The sequence below is a fragment of the Salmo salar genome, chromosome 03 (genome assembly GCF_965601325.2).
Source record: "Salmo salar chromosome 03, fSalSal1, whole genome shotgun sequence".
Taxonomy (NCBI): Eukaryota; Metazoa; Chordata; class Actinopteri; order Salmoniformes; family Salmonidae; genus Salmo; species Salmo salar.
The window spans coordinates 2,312,195-2,327,840 of NC_138293.1; the positions used below are offsets into that span (position 1 = coordinate 2,312,195).

The following is a 15,646-nucleotide window of genomic DNA, read 5'->3' on the forward strand; positions in this document are numbered from 1 at the left end:
CTAGACTAGAGACAAAGCACATAATTCCCCTCTAGAGACCAAGCAGATAAGTCCCCTCTAGAGACCAAGCAGATAAGTCCCCTCTAGAGACCAAGCAGATAAGTCCCCTCTAGAGACCAAGCAGATAAGTCCCCTCTAGAGACCAAGCAGATAAGTCCCCTCTAGAGACCAAGCAGATAAGTCCCCTCTAGAGACTTATCTGCTTGGTGTAGTCTCCACAGAAGCGACTTATCTGCTTAGTGTAGTCTCTAGAAGGGGGCTTGTCCGCTCGGTCTCTCGAGGGGACTTGTCATAGGCCGTTTGGACTGCGTTCCAAAGTTCACACTAGCATACCACAATGCGTCCTCAAAATATTTATACTTTTAATGTGGTGAGCTCATTCATTTATTCATTAATTTAAGAGTGATAGACAACTCATCAACAATTGCCAATATTTTCCAGGGAGTCCTGGGAGCTATGGGATGCGTACTGTCAAGGAAACTTACCAGGGACGGTGTTGTTGGGAGGAGGTAGTGGGGTCACTCCTGTAATGCCACAGAGAAAAGAGGAGGAGAATGGAGAAGAGAAGAGGAGAGAGAAGTCTGTTTTAGCTCACCAAGCTAAAGCCTTCTGGTCCCAGTAAGGTTACTAATCATGCACGTGAGGTCGACTAAAATACTTCCGTCCCACAGACAGAGGCGCTACATCCTGAATGTCTTCCTTTTATGGTGTTGCACTTTTGACCAGAACCTCATGGGCGGCGCACCTAGTGGCCGGAGACTTTAATGCAGAGAAACTTAAATCAGTTCTACCTCCTTTCTACCAGCATGTTACATGTGCAACCAGAGAAAAAAAACACTAGACCACCTTTACTCCACACACAGAGACGCGTACAAAGATTTCTCTCGCCCTCCATTTGGCAAATCTGACCATAACTATCCACCTGATTCCTGCCAACAAGCAAAAACTAAAGCAGGAAGTACCAGTGACTCACTCGATTTGGAAGTGTTCAGATGACGCAGATGCTAAGCTAGAGTACTGTTCTGCTAGCACAGACTGGAAAATGTTCCGGGATTCTTCCGATGGCATTGAGGAGTATACCACATCAGTCAATGGCTTCATCAATAAGTGCATCGACAACGTCGTCCCCACAGTGACCATATGTACATACCTCAACCAGAAGGATACATACCTCAACCATGGATTACAGGCAACATCCGCACTGAGCTAAAGAGTAGAGCTGCTGCTTTCAAGGAGCAGGACTCTAACCCGGAAACTAATAAGAAATCCCGCTATGCCCTTCAATGAACCATCACACAGGCAAAGCATCAATACTGGACAAAGATTGAATCCCACTACACCGGCTCCGATGCTCGTCGGATGTGGCAGGGCTTGCAAACTATTACAGACTACAAAGGGAAGCACAGCCGCAAGCTGCCCATAGACGCAAGCCTACCGAATGAGCTAAATTGCTTCTATGCGTGCTTTGAGGCAAACAACACTGAAGCATGCATGAGAGCACCAGCTGTTCTGGATGACTGTGTGATCACACTCTTCATAGCTGATGTGAGTAAGACCTTTAAACAGGTCAACATTCACAAGGCCGCAGAGCCAGACGGATTACAAGGACGTGTACTCCAAGCATGCGCTGACCAACTGGCAAGTGTCTTCACTGACATTTTCAATCTGTCCCTAACCGGGTCTGTAACATTAAACATGTTTCAAGCAGATTGCCATAGTGCCTGTGCCCAAGAACACCAAGATAACCTGCCTAAATGACGATCGACCCGCAGCACTCACGTCTATAACCATGAAGTGCTTTGAAAGGCTGGTCATGGCGCACATCAACACCATTATCCCAGAAACCCTAGACCCACTCCAATTTGCATACCGACCCAACAAATCCACAGATGACGCAATCTCTATTGCACTCCACACTGCCCTTTCCCACCTGGACAAAAGGAACACCTATGTGAAAATGCTATTCATTGACTAGAGCTCAGCGTTCAACACCATAGTGCCCTCAAAGCTCATCACTAAGCTAAGGACCCTGGGACTAAACACCTCCCTCTGCAACTGGATCCTGGACTTCCTGACGGGCCGCCCGCAGGTGGTAAGGGTAGGTAACAACACATCTGCCACGCTGATCCTCAACACGGGGGCCCCTCAGGGGTGCATGCTCAATCCCCTCCTGTCATCCCTGTTCACTCATGACTGCAAGGGCAGGTACGACTCCAACATCCTCATTAAGTTTGCCGACGACACAACAGTGGTAGTCCTGATCACCGACAATGATGAGACAGCCTATAGGGAGGAGGTCAGAGACCAGGCAGTGTGGTGCCAGGATAAAAACCTCTCCCTCAACGTGATCAAGACAAAGGAGATGATCGTGGACTACAGGAAAAGGAGGGCCCAGCACGCCCCCATTCTCATCGAATGGGGGCGTGAGCTTCAAGGTTGAGAGCTTCAAGTTCCTTGGTGTCCACATCACCAACAAACTATCATGGTCCAAACCCACCAAGACAGTCGTGAAGAGGGCACGACCACTGCTATTCCCCTCAGGAGGCTGAAAAGGTGTGTCATGGATCCTCAGATCCTCAGAAAGTTCTAAAGCTGCACCACCAAGAGCATCCTGACTGGTTGCATCAACACCTGGTATGGCAACTGAGATGCAGTGCCTTAGACCGCTGCGCCACTCGGTAGCCCCATATAGCCTCGCTACTGTTATTTTATTGATGTGCATTAATTATTTGTTATTTTTATATTTTCTTATTTTTCTTTGTTTTTAATTAAATGTTTTCTTTATTCATTTTTTTACTTCAGTTTATTTAGTAAATACTATCTTAACACTTATTTTTCTTTAAACTGCATTGTTGGTTAATTAAGGGCTTGTAAGTAAGCATTTCACTGTAAGGTCTACACCTGTTGTATTCGGCACATGTGACAAATACATACAATTTGATTTGATTTTATATATGGTCTATTGTGCCATTTAAGACGCAGCCACAGTCAGACTGAGAGACTCTATACATTACATTACCTTTAGGGATCTCACACAGCCACTCATTGAGCCTAAAATTACAATACCTTCAGGGATCTCACACAGCCAGTCATTGAGCCATACAATACCTTCAGGGATCTCACACAGACAGTCATTGAGCCATACAATACCTTCAGGGATCTCACACAGCCAGTCATTGAGACATACATTGCAGTACCTTCAGGGATCTCACACAGTCAGTCATTGATCCATACAATACAGTACCTTTAGGGATCTCACACAGCCAGTCGTTGAGCCATACATTACAGTACCTTCAGGGATCTCACACAGTCAGTCATTGAGCCATACAATACAGTACCTTTAGGGATCTCACACAGCCAGTCGTTGTAGACCTCACAGTCTACATCGTTCCAGGATCCCTCTTCATCCCAGTAAGAGTTCTTCATCTCAGCACAGGACTCCACTCCGTTGTAGTTGTTGGGTTCCCCCTCCATCCAGTGTTGGAAGGACAGCTGAGGACAAACACATTTGTAATAGAAATACCTTTCCCATGAGGTAGACTTCTGATCAACAATAGTTCCAATCTATCACAGACAATCATGAACATTCCTTGAGGAAAAACATCAGCCAACATGGGAGGCAGTTCATTTGGAAGTGTTCAGGAACAATATCAGCAATACATTATTATAATTAGCAGTAGTATTAGTAGTACTAGTAGTATTACTAGTAGTAATAGTACTATTACTAGTAGTAGAAGTATTTATATGACTAGCAGTAGTAGTAGTATGTATATTAGTTGTAGTAGTAGTAGTAGTATTACTACTAGTAGTAGTAGTATTACTATTAGTAGTAGTAGTAGTATTACTAGTAGTAGTAGTATTACTATTAGTAGTAGTATTAGTAGTACTAGTAATATTACTAGTAGTAGTAGTAGCAGTATTACTATTAGTTGTAGCAGTAGTAGTAGTATTACTAGTAGTAGCAATATTACTATTAGTAGTATTATTAGTAGTACTAGTAATATTACTAGTAGTAGTAGTAGTAGTATTACTAGTAGTAGCAGTATTTCTATGACTAGCACTAGTAGTAGTAGTATGTATATTAGTTGTAGTAGTAGTAGTAGTAGTAGTATTACTAGTAGTAGTAGTATTACTATTAGTAGTAGTAGTAGTAGTAGTAGTAGTATTACTAGTAGTAGTAGTAGTAATATTACTAGTAGTAGCAGTATTACTATTAGTAGTAGTATTAGTAGTACTAGTAATATTACTAGTAGTAGTAGTAGTAGTATTAATAGTAGTAGTAGTTGCAGTAGCAGTATTTCTATTAGTAGCAGTAGTAGTAGAACTAGTAGTATTACTAGTAGTAGTAGTATTACTATTATTATTATAGTTAGGAGTAGTAGTAGTAGTATTACTATTAGTAGTGGTAGTAGAAGCAGTATTACTATTATTAGTAGTAGTAGTATTACTATTAGTAGTAGTATTACTATTAGTGGTAGTAGTAGTAGTATTATTATTAGTAGTAGTATTACTATTAGCAGTAGTAGTAGTAGTGGTTGTACCAGTATTATTATAATTAGTGGTAGTAGTAGTAGTAGTAGTATATTAGTAGTAGTAGTAGTAGTAGTAGTAGTAGTAGTAGTTGTATTACTAATATTATAATTAGTAGTTGTAGTAGTGGTAGTAGTAATAGCATTACTATTATTATTATAATTAGTAGTAGCAGTAGTAGTAGTAGTATTATATTAGTAGTAGTAGTAGTAGTATTACTATTATTATAATTATTAGTAGTAGCAGTAGTAGTAGTAGTATTATATTAGTAGTAGTAGTAGTAGTAGTAGTAGAAGTAGTACTAGTAGTAGCAGCAGTTTCTATGATTAGCAGTAGAAGTAGTAGTATTTATATTATTATTATTAGTAGTAGTATTACTATTATTATTATAATTAGTAGTAGTAGTTGTAGTAGTAATAGTAGTATTACTATTATTATTATAATTAGTAGTAGTAGTAGTAGTATTACTATTATATTAGCAGTAGTAGTAGTAGTATTACTATTATTATAATTATTATTATTATTATTATTAGTAGTAGTAGTATTATATTAGTAGTAGTAGTAGTAGTAGTAGTAGTAGTAGTAGAAGTAGTACTAGTAGTAGCAGCAGTTTCTATGATTAGCAGTAGAAGTAGTAGTATTTATATTATTATTAGTAGTAGTAGTATTACTATTATTATTATAATTAGTAGTAGTAGTAGTAGTATTACTATTACCATTATATTAGTAGTAGTAGTAGTAGTAGTATTACTATTATAATAGCAGTAGTAGTAGTAATAGTACTATTACTGTTAGTTGCAGAATTACTGTTAGTAGTACTAGTATTATTATAATTAGTAGTAGTAGTAGTAGTAATAGTAGTAGTATATTAGTAGTAGTAGTAGTAGTAGTAGTAGTAGTAGTTGTATTACTAATATTATAATTAGTAGTTGTAGTAGTGGTAGTTGTAGTAGCATTACTATTATTATTATAATTAGTAGTAGCAGTAGTAGTAGTAGTATTATATTAGTAGTAGTATCAGTATTACTATTATTATAATTAGTAGTAGTAGTAGTAGTAGTAGTATTATAGTAGTAGTAGTAGTAGTAGTAGTAGTAGTAGTACTAGTAGTAGCAGCAGTATTTCTATGATTAGCAGTAGAAGTAGTAGTATTTATATTATAATTAGTAGTAGTAGTATTACTATTATTATTATAATTACTAGTAGTAGTAGTAGTAGTAATAGTAGTGTTACTATTATTATTATAATTAGTAGTAGTAGTAGTAGTATTACTATTACCATTATATTAGTAGTAGTAGTAGTAGTAGTATTACTATTATATTAGCAGTAGTAGTAGTAATAGTAGTATTACCGTTAGTTGCAGAATTACTGTTAGTAGTTCTAGTATTATTATAATTAGTAGTAGTAGTAGTAGTAGTAGTAGTAATAGTAGTATTACTATTATTATTCTAATTAGTAGTAGTAGTAGTAGTATTGCTATTACCATAATATTAGTAGTAGTAGTAGTATTACTATTATATTAGTAGTAGTAGTAGTAGTAATAGTAGTATTACTGTTAGTTGCATAATTACTATTAGTAGTACTAGTATTATTATAATTAGTAGTAGTAGCAGTAGTAGTACTATTGTTATTACATTAGAAGTAGTAGTAGCAGTATTACAATTATTATTATTAGTAGTAGTAGTAGTAGTAGAACTATATTATTATTATAATTAGTAGTAGTATTACTATTAATATTATATTAGTATTAGTAGTAGTAGTAGCATTACTATTAGTAGCAGAATTACTAGTAGTGATAGTAGTAGTAGTAGTAGTATTACTATTAGTAGTAGTAGTAGTATAACTATTAGTAGCAGTAGTAGTTGTAGTAGTAATATTACTATTAGTAGCAGTAGTAGTAGTAGGAGTAGTAGTAGTAGTAGTACTATTAGTAGTAGTGGTACTATTAGTAGTAGTAGTAGAAGTAGTGTTACTAGTAGTAGCAGTAGTATTACTATTAGCAGTATTACTAGTAGTAGCAGTAGTATTACTAGTAGTAGTAGCATTAGTAGTATTTCTATTAGTAGTATTACAAGTAGTAGTAGTAGTAGCAGTATTACTATTAGTTGCAGTTGTAGTATTACTATAAGTAGCAGTATTAATATTACTATTAGTAGCAGTAGCAGTGTTACTATTAGTTTTATAATTAGTAGTAGTACTGGTATTAGTAGTATTAGTAGTAGTAGTAGTATTACTATTAGTAGTAGTAGTAGTATTAGTATTAGTAGTAGTAGTAGTAGTATTACTATTAGTAGTAGTAGAAGTAGTTGTAGTGGTGGTATTACTATTAGTATTATAATTAGTAGTAGAATTAGTATTAGTATTATTATGTCAACATAACTCACTGGTGACCCATCAGTCCAGGCGTAGCCAGCGTTTGGATCCTGAGCACTCAGGCCGATCCAGGAAGTCCCACCACGGCTACGGTATCCAAAACAATATATCATATTATCACCATGGCTACGGTATCCAAAACAATATCATATTATCACCGTGGCTACGGTGTCCAAAACATTATCATATTATCACCATGGCTACGGTATCCAAAATATTATCACCATGGCTACGGTATCCAAAACAATACTATATTATCACCATAGCTACGGTATCCACAACAATACTATATTATCACCATGGCTACGGTTTCCAAAACAATGCTATATTATCACCATGGTTATGGTATCCAGAACAGTACTATCTTATCACGATGGCTACGGTATCCAAAACAATACTATATTATCACCATGGCAGGGAATACAACTTCTATCAGTGTGAGTTAGCAGTATTACATTATTGGTATGTCTGGGGCCCCACCTAGTGGACCTTGTTTGAGAAAACTGGAAGAAGGTGGAAATAGAACTGTCATATACTGTAACAAACATGTTACTAAACCTTTATAGGTAACAAACATGTTACTAAACCTTTATAGGTAACAAACATGTTACTAAACCTTTATAGGTAACAAACATGTTACTAAACCTTTATAGGTAACAAACATGTTACTAAACCTTTATAGGTAACAAACATGTAATTTAACTTTTATAGGTAACAAACATGTTACTAAACCTTTATAGGTAACAAACATGTTACTAAACCTTTATAGGTAACAAACATGTAATTTAACTTTTATAGGTAACAAACATGTTACTAAACCTAATTGCTAATCGATAAAGGTGTGTGTTGGAATATCTGAGTGTTTAACTTTTTAGTGACAGGGGGCAGTATTCGGACATTCGGATGAATGACGTGCCCAAATTAAACTGCCTACTACTCGGGCTCAGAACGTAGGATATGCATATGTATATTTGGATAGAAAACACTCTGAAGTTTCTAAAACTGTTTGAATGATGTCTGTGAGTATAACATAACTCATATGGCAGGCAAAAACCTGAGAAGAAATCCAACCAGGAAGTGGTTTGTAGTTTTTCAAGACTGGACCTATTCAGTATACAGTGACTTAGGGTTCCTTTTGCACCTCCTAAGGCTTCCACTAGATGTCAACAGTCTTTAGAAAGTTGTTTGAGGCTTCTATGGTGAACAGAGAACAAAGGAAGTTGGAAGTTGTTGACTCAGGAAAGGACATGGTCTCAATTGAGCGCACTGACGTGAGAGGTAGCTGTGTTCCATTACATTTTTGAAGACATTTGAATCGTCCGGTTGGAATATTATTGAACTTTTATGTTAAAAAGGCCCTAAAGATTAATGCTATACATCGTTTGACATGTTTCTACGAACGTAAATATAACTTTTTTGGACTTTTTGTCGTGATATCTTCGGCGCGCTTCCTACATTTGGAGTAGCTTACTGAACGAGCTAACAAAGAGGACATAAATGATGGACTTTATCGAACAAAACAACATTTATTGTGGACCTGGGATTCCTAGGAGTGCATTCTGATGAAGATCATCAAAGGTAAGTGAATATTTATAATGCTATTTATGATTTTAGATGACTCCAAAATGGCGGGTATCTGTATTGCCTGCTGTTGTTTTCTGAGCGCAGTACTCAGATTATTGCAAAGTGTGCTTTTCCCGTGAAGCTTTTTTGAAATCTGTCACAGCGGTTGCATTAAGGAGATGTTTATCTATAATTCTTTGAATAACAGTTTAATATTTTATCAACGTTTATGATGAGTATTTCTATAAATTGATGTGCTCATTCATCGGAAGTTTTCAGAGGAAAAGCATTTCAGAATATTACGGGCCAATGTAAAATGGGGTTTTTGGATATAAATATGAACTTTATCGAGCAAAACATACATGTATTGTGTAACATGAAATCCTATGAGTGCCATCTGATGAAGATCATCAAAGGTTAGTGCTTAATTTTAGCTGTATTTCTGGTTTTTGTGACGCCTGTCCTTGCTTGGAAAATGGCTGTGTGGCTTTTATTTTTTAGGCACTGTCCTAACATAATCGAATATTTTGCTTTCGCTGTAAAGCCTTTTTGAAATCAGACAATGTGGTTCGATTAAGGAGAAAGTGTATCTTTAAAATTGTGTAAAATAGTAGTATGTTTGAGAAATTTGAATTATGAGATTTTTGCTGTTTTGAATTTGCCGCCCTGCTATTTCACTGGCTGTGTCCCGCAGGTGGGACGGTAGCGTCCCACATAGCCCAGAGAGGCTACGTGAGGTTGTTTGAAGAACTTACACATGATGCATAGACTGGAGGTCCGTAGAGCTGTGTATGCTGAGTAGGTCTCCTCCAATCACCCTGCAGAAGTCCCGAGCCTCAAACCAGGTCTTCTCATCTGCGCGAGGCACTGTAAAGAACTGGACCAGACAGACAACCTATTCAGTACACTACTTTAGACCAGGGCCCTATGGGTAGTGCACTACTTTAGACCAGAGCCATATGGGGTAGTGCACTACTTTAGACCAGAGCCCTATGGGTAGTGCACTACTTTAGAACAGAGCCCCATGGGCACAACACAGGGAAAAGACTGTCATTTAGGACACATGCTGTCTCTGGATCATAATCTGTTACAGTGAGGGTGAGATCCTTATACTACAGACTGTCTCTGGATCATGATCTGTTACAGTTAGGAAGAGATCCTTAACCTGTTAGGGCTAGGGGGCAGTATTGACACGGCCGGATAAAAAACGTACCCGATTTAATCTGGTTACTACTCCTGCCCAGTAACTAGAATATGCATATAATTATTGGCTTTGGATAGAAAACACCCTAAAGTTTCTAAAACTGTTTGAATGGTGTCTGTGAGTATAACAGAACTCATATGGCAGGCCAAAACCTGAGAAGATTCCATGCAGGAAGTGGCCTGTCTGACAAGTTGTGTTTCATCTTGGCTCTTTTTATTGAAGACTGAGGATCTTTGCTATAACGTGACACTTGCTACAGCTCCCATAGGCTCTCAGAGCCCGGAGAAAAGCTGAACGATATCGAGGCAGCCTCTGGCTGAAACACTTTATCGCGTTTGGCAAGTGGCCGATCAGAGTACTATGGACTTAGGCGCATGCCCAAGTCGACCCCATGCTTTATTTTCTTTTGTCTGTTTACCTAAACGCAGATTCCCGGTCGGATTATTATCGCTTTTTTATGAGAAAAATGGCATAAAAATTGATTTTAAACAGCGGTTGACATGCTTCGAAGTACGGTAATGGAATATTTAGAAATGTTTTGTCACGAATTGCGCCATGCTCGTCACCCTTATTTACCCTTTCGGATAGTGTCTTGAACGCACGAACAAAACGCCGCTATTTGGATATAACTATGGATTATTTTGAACCAAACCAACATTTGTTATTGAAGTAGAAGTCCTGGGAGTGCATTCTGACGAAGACAGCAAAGGTAATAAAAATTTTCTTATAGTAAATCTGACTTTGGTGAGTGCTAAACTTGCTGGGTGTCTAAATAGCTAGCCCTGTGATGCCGGGCTATCTACTGAGAATATTGCAAAATGTGCTTTCACCGAAAAGCTATTTTAAAATCGGACATAACGAGTGCATAGAGGAGTTCTGTATCTATAATTCTTAAAAAATTGTTATGCTTTTTGTGAACGTTTATCGTGAGTAATTTAGTAAATTCACCGACAGTGTTCGGTGGGAATGCTAGTCACATGCTAATGTAAAAAGCTGGTTTTTGATATAAATATGAACTTCATTGAACAAAACATGCATGTATTGTATAACATAATGTCCTAGGGTTGTCATCTGATGAAGATCATCAAAGGTTAGTGCTACATTTGGCTGTGGTTTGGGTTTATGTGACATTATATGCTAGCTTGAAAAATGGGTGTCTGATTATTTCTGGCTGGGTACTCTGCTGACATAATCTAATGTTTTGCTTTCGTTGTAAAGCCTTTTTGAAATCGGACAGTGTGGTTAGATTAACGAGAGTCTTGTCTTTAAAATGGTGTAAAATAGTCATATGTTTGAAAAATTGAAGTTTTTGCATTTCTGAGAAATTTGAATAACGCGCCATGGGATTACACTGATTGTTGAGTTGGTGGGACGCACCTAGCCCATAGAGGTTAAGTGACGACAAACCAGGTCATTATCCTAAATGACTTAGAACCTCTGTAGATCAGTTGGTAGGACATGGTGCTTGCAAGACCAGGATAGTGGGTTTGATTCCCGAGACCAGACATACTGTAAAATGTACGCATGCATGACTGTGGATAAAAACGTCTCGTGAATGGCAGATATTATTGTTATTATATTGTAGAACCTGGCTGTATAGATGTCAAATGAGGAGAACAACATTAAAACGTCTTCGGGATCGATGTCACTTCCACGGGACGGTTGAGCTAACGTAGGCTAATGCGATTAGCATGAGGTTTTGAGAAACAACAACATTTCCCAGGATATAGACATATCTGATATTGGCAGAAAGCTTAAATTCTTGTTAATCTAACTGCACTGTCCAATTTACAGTAGCTATTACAGTGAAAGAGTACCATGCTATTGTTTGAGGAGAGTGCACAATTTTGAACATGAAAAGTTATTAATAAACAAATTAGGCACATTTGGGCAGTCTTGAATTTTGAACAGAAATGCAATGGTTCTTTGGATCAGTCTAAAACTTTACAATACACTGATGCCATCTAGTGTACAAAATCTAAATTGCACCTGGGCTGGAATAATAAATTATGGCATTTCTCTTGCATTTCAAAGACGATGGTACAAAAAAATACAAAAGAACGGTTAGGTTTTTCTTTGTATTATCTTTTACCAGATCTAATGTGTTCTATTCTCCTTCATTAATTTCACATTTCCATAAACTTCAAAGTGTTTCCTTTCAAATGGTACCAATAATATGCATATCCTTGCTTCAGGGCCTGAGCTACATGCTGTTAGACTTGGGTATGTAATTGTAGGAGAAAATAAAATAAGGGTCTAATCTTTAAGAGGTTTTAAGTCCTCCAGAGTTTGTTACTACAGTCATAATACATATTAGTTTCATTCTAAGTGATGTCTACCTTAAAGCAGAAGTCCCGAGACCCCACAGGATACCAGCCCTCATGGCACCTGGGAGGGACAGTTGTGATTGGTTCTGGTGTTGGCCCCGCTCCTTCTGCCAGGTGTTTACAGATATACTTCTCCTGATTGGTGCAGCTCAGCACATCCCATAATCCAGCTAGAGTCCCCGTTGTCATGGCAACACAACCCTGTCTACTGCCTGAGGTCAAAGTTGATGCAAAGAGAGAACACAAATACAGAGCAACATTCAGGTTGACAGCTAAGAGCACCTATAAGCATGTTCAATGATATTCAGTTATATAGAACAGTAGTATGAGACTCCTACTATAGAACTGTAGTCAGACTCCTACTATAGAACTGTAGTGAGACTCCTACTATAGAACTGTAGTGAGACTCCTACTATAGAACAGTAGTCAGACTCCTACTATAGAACAGTAGTCAGACTCCTACTATAGAACTGTAGTGAGACTCCTACTATAGAACTGTAGTGAGACTCCTAATTTAGAACTGTAGGCAGACTCCTACTATAGAACTGTAGTCAGACTCCTACTATAGAACTGTAGTGAGACTCCTACTATAGAACTGTAGTGAGACTCCTACTATAGAACAGTAGTCAGACTCCTACTATAGAACTGTAGTCAGACTCCTACTATAGAACTGTAGCGAGACTCCTACTATAGAACTGTAGTCAGACTCCTACTATAGAACTGTAGTCAGACTCCCACTATAGAACTGTAGTCAGACTCCTACTATAGAACTGTAGTCAGACTCCCACTATAGAACTGTAGTGAGACTCCTACTTTTGAAATGTAGTCAGACTCCTACTATAGAACTGTAGTCAGACTCCTACTATAGAACTGTAGTCAGACTCCTACCATAGAACTGTAGTGAGACTCCTGCTATAGAACTGTAGTGAGACTCCTACTATAGAACTGTAGTATGAGACTCCTACTATAGAACTGTAGTGAGACTCCTACTATAGAACTGTAGTATAGAACTGTAATCAGACTCCTACTATAGAACTGTAGTCAGACTCCTACTATAGAACTGTAGTCAGACTCCTACTATAGAACTGTAGTGAGACTCCTACTATAGAACTGTAGTGAGACTCCTACTATAGAACTGTAGTGAGTCTCCTACTATAGAACTGTAGTCAGACTCCTACTATAGAACTGTAGTGAGACTCCTACTATAGAACTGTAGTGAGACTCCTAATTTAGAACTGTAGTATGAGACTCCTACTGTAGAACTGTAGTGAGACTCCTACTATAGAACTGTAGTGAGACTCCTACTATAGAACTGTAGTGAGACTCCTACTATAGAACTGTAGTATGAGACTCCTACTATAGAACTGTAGTGAGACTCCTACTATAGAACTGTAGTGAGACTCCTACTATAGAACTGTAGCCAGACTCCTACTATAGAACTGTAGTGAGACTCCTACTATAGAACTGTAGTATGAGACTCCTACTATAGAACTGTAGTGAGACTCCTACTATAGAACTGTATTCAGACTCCTACTATAGAACTGTAGTCAGACTCCTACTATAGAACTGTAGTGAGACTCCTACTATAGAACTGTAGTCAGACTCCTACTATAGAACTGTAGTGAGACTCCTACTATAGAACTGTAGTGAGACTCCTACTATAGAACTGTAGTCAGACTCCTACTATAGAACTGTAGTCAGACTCCTACTATAGAACTGTAGTCAGACTCCTACTATAGAACTGTAGTCAGACTCGTACTATAGAACTCTAGTGAGACTCCTACTATAGAACTGTACCGAGACTCCTACTATAGAACTGTAGTGAGACTCCTACAATAGAACTGTAGTCAGACTCCTACTATAGAACTGTAGTGAGACTCCTACTATAGAACTGTAGTATGAGACTCCTACTATAGAACTGTAGTGAGACTCCTACTATAGAACTGTAGTATAGAACTGTAATCAGACTCCTACTATAGAACTGTAGTCAGACTCCTACTATAGAATTGTAGTGAGACTCCTACTATAGAACTGTAGTGAGACTCCTACTATAGAACTGTAGTGAGTCTCCTACTATAGAACTGTAGTCAGACTCCTAATTTAGAACTGTAGTATGAGACTCCTACTGTAGAACTGTAGTGAGACTCCTACTATAGAACTGTAGTGAGACTCCTACTATAGAACTGTAGTGAGACTGCTACTATATAACTGTAGTCAGACTCCTACTATAGAACTGTAGTCAGACTCCTACTATAGAACTGTAGTCAGACTCCTACTATAGAACTGTAGTGAGACTCCTACTATAGAACTGTAGTGAGACTCCTACTATAGAACTGTAGTGAGTCTCCTACTATAGAACTGTAGTGAGACTCCTAATTTAGAACTGTAGTATGAGACTCCTACTGTAGAACTGTAGTGAGACTCCTACTATAGAACTGTAGTGAGACTCCTACTATAGAACTGTAGTGAGACTCCTACTATAGAACTGTAGTCAGACTCCTACTATAGAACTGTAGTGAGACTCCTACTATAGAACTGTAGTGAGACTCCTACTATAGAACTGTAGTGAGACTCCTACTATAGAACTGTAGTGAGACTCCTACTATAGAACTGTAGTGAGACTCCTACTATAGAACTGTAGTGAGACTCCTACTATAGAACTGTAGTATGAGACTCCTACTATAGAACTGTAGTGAGACTCCTACTATAGAACTGTAGTATAGAACTGTAATCAGACTCCTACTATAGAACTGTAGTCAGACTCCTACTATAGAATTGTAGTGAGACTCCTACTATAGAACTGTAGTGAGACTCCTACTATAGAACTGTAGTGAGTCTCCTACTATAGAACTGTAGTCAGACTCCTAATTTAGAACTGTAGTATGAGACTCCTACTGTAGAACTGTAGTGAGACTCCTACTATAGAACTGTAGTGAGACTCCTACTATAGAACTGTAGTGAGACTGCTACTATATAACTGTAGTCAGACTCCTACTATAGAACTGTAGTCAGACTCCTACTATAGAACTGTAGTCAGACTCCTACTATAGAACTGTAGTGAGACTCCTACTATAGAACTGTAGTGAGACTCCTACTATAGAACTGTAGTGAGTCTCCTACTATAGAACTGTAGTGAGACTCCTAATTTAGAACTGTAGTATGAGACTCCTACTGTAGAACTGTAGTGAGACTCCTACTATAGAACTGTAGTGAGACTCCTACTATAGAACTGTAGTGAGACTCCTACTATAGAACTGTAGTCAGACTCCTACTATAGAACTGTAGTGAGACTCCTACTATAGAACTGTAGTGAGACTCCTACTATAGAACTGTAGTGAGACTCCTACTATAGAACTGTAGTGAGACTCCTACTATAGAACTGTAGTGAGACTCCTACTATAGAACTGTAGTGAGACTCCTACTATAGAACTGTAGTATGAGACTCCTACTATAGAACTGTAGTGAGACTCCTACTATAGAACTGTAGTATAGAACTGTAATCAGACTCCTACTATAGAACTGTAGTCAGACTCCTACTATAGAATTGTAGTGAGACTCCTACTATAGAACTGTAGTGAGACTCCTACTATAGAACTGTAGTGAGTCTCCTACTATAGAACTGTAGTCAGACTCCTAATTTAGAACTGTA

The 15,646-nt window shown here is 38.0% G+C and overlaps 1 protein-coding gene across 2 annotated transcripts in view; it reads right to left on the minus strand.

Moving 5' to 3' along the window:
• Positions 1 to 15,646, minus strand: part of LOC106596213 (macrophage mannose receptor 1) — a 58,264-nt gene that overhangs the window by 17,205 nt on the left and 25,413 nt on the right. For both annotated transcript variants that reach the window (XM_082973175.1, XM_082973174.1), the window contains exons 12-16: positions 12,010 to 12,209; positions 9,222 to 9,343; positions 6,915 to 6,990; positions 3,339 to 3,492; positions 486 to 524 (exon numbers count right to left, since the gene is read on the minus strand). In XM_082973175.1, the coding sequence (XP_082829301.1) occupies positions 486 to 524; positions 3,339 to 3,492; positions 6,915 to 6,990; positions 9,222 to 9,343; positions 12,010 to 12,209 (591 nt within the window). The remainder of the gene's footprint in view (positions 1 to 485; positions 525 to 3,338; positions 3,493 to 6,914; positions 6,991 to 9,221; positions 9,344 to 12,009; positions 12,210 to 15,646) is intronic.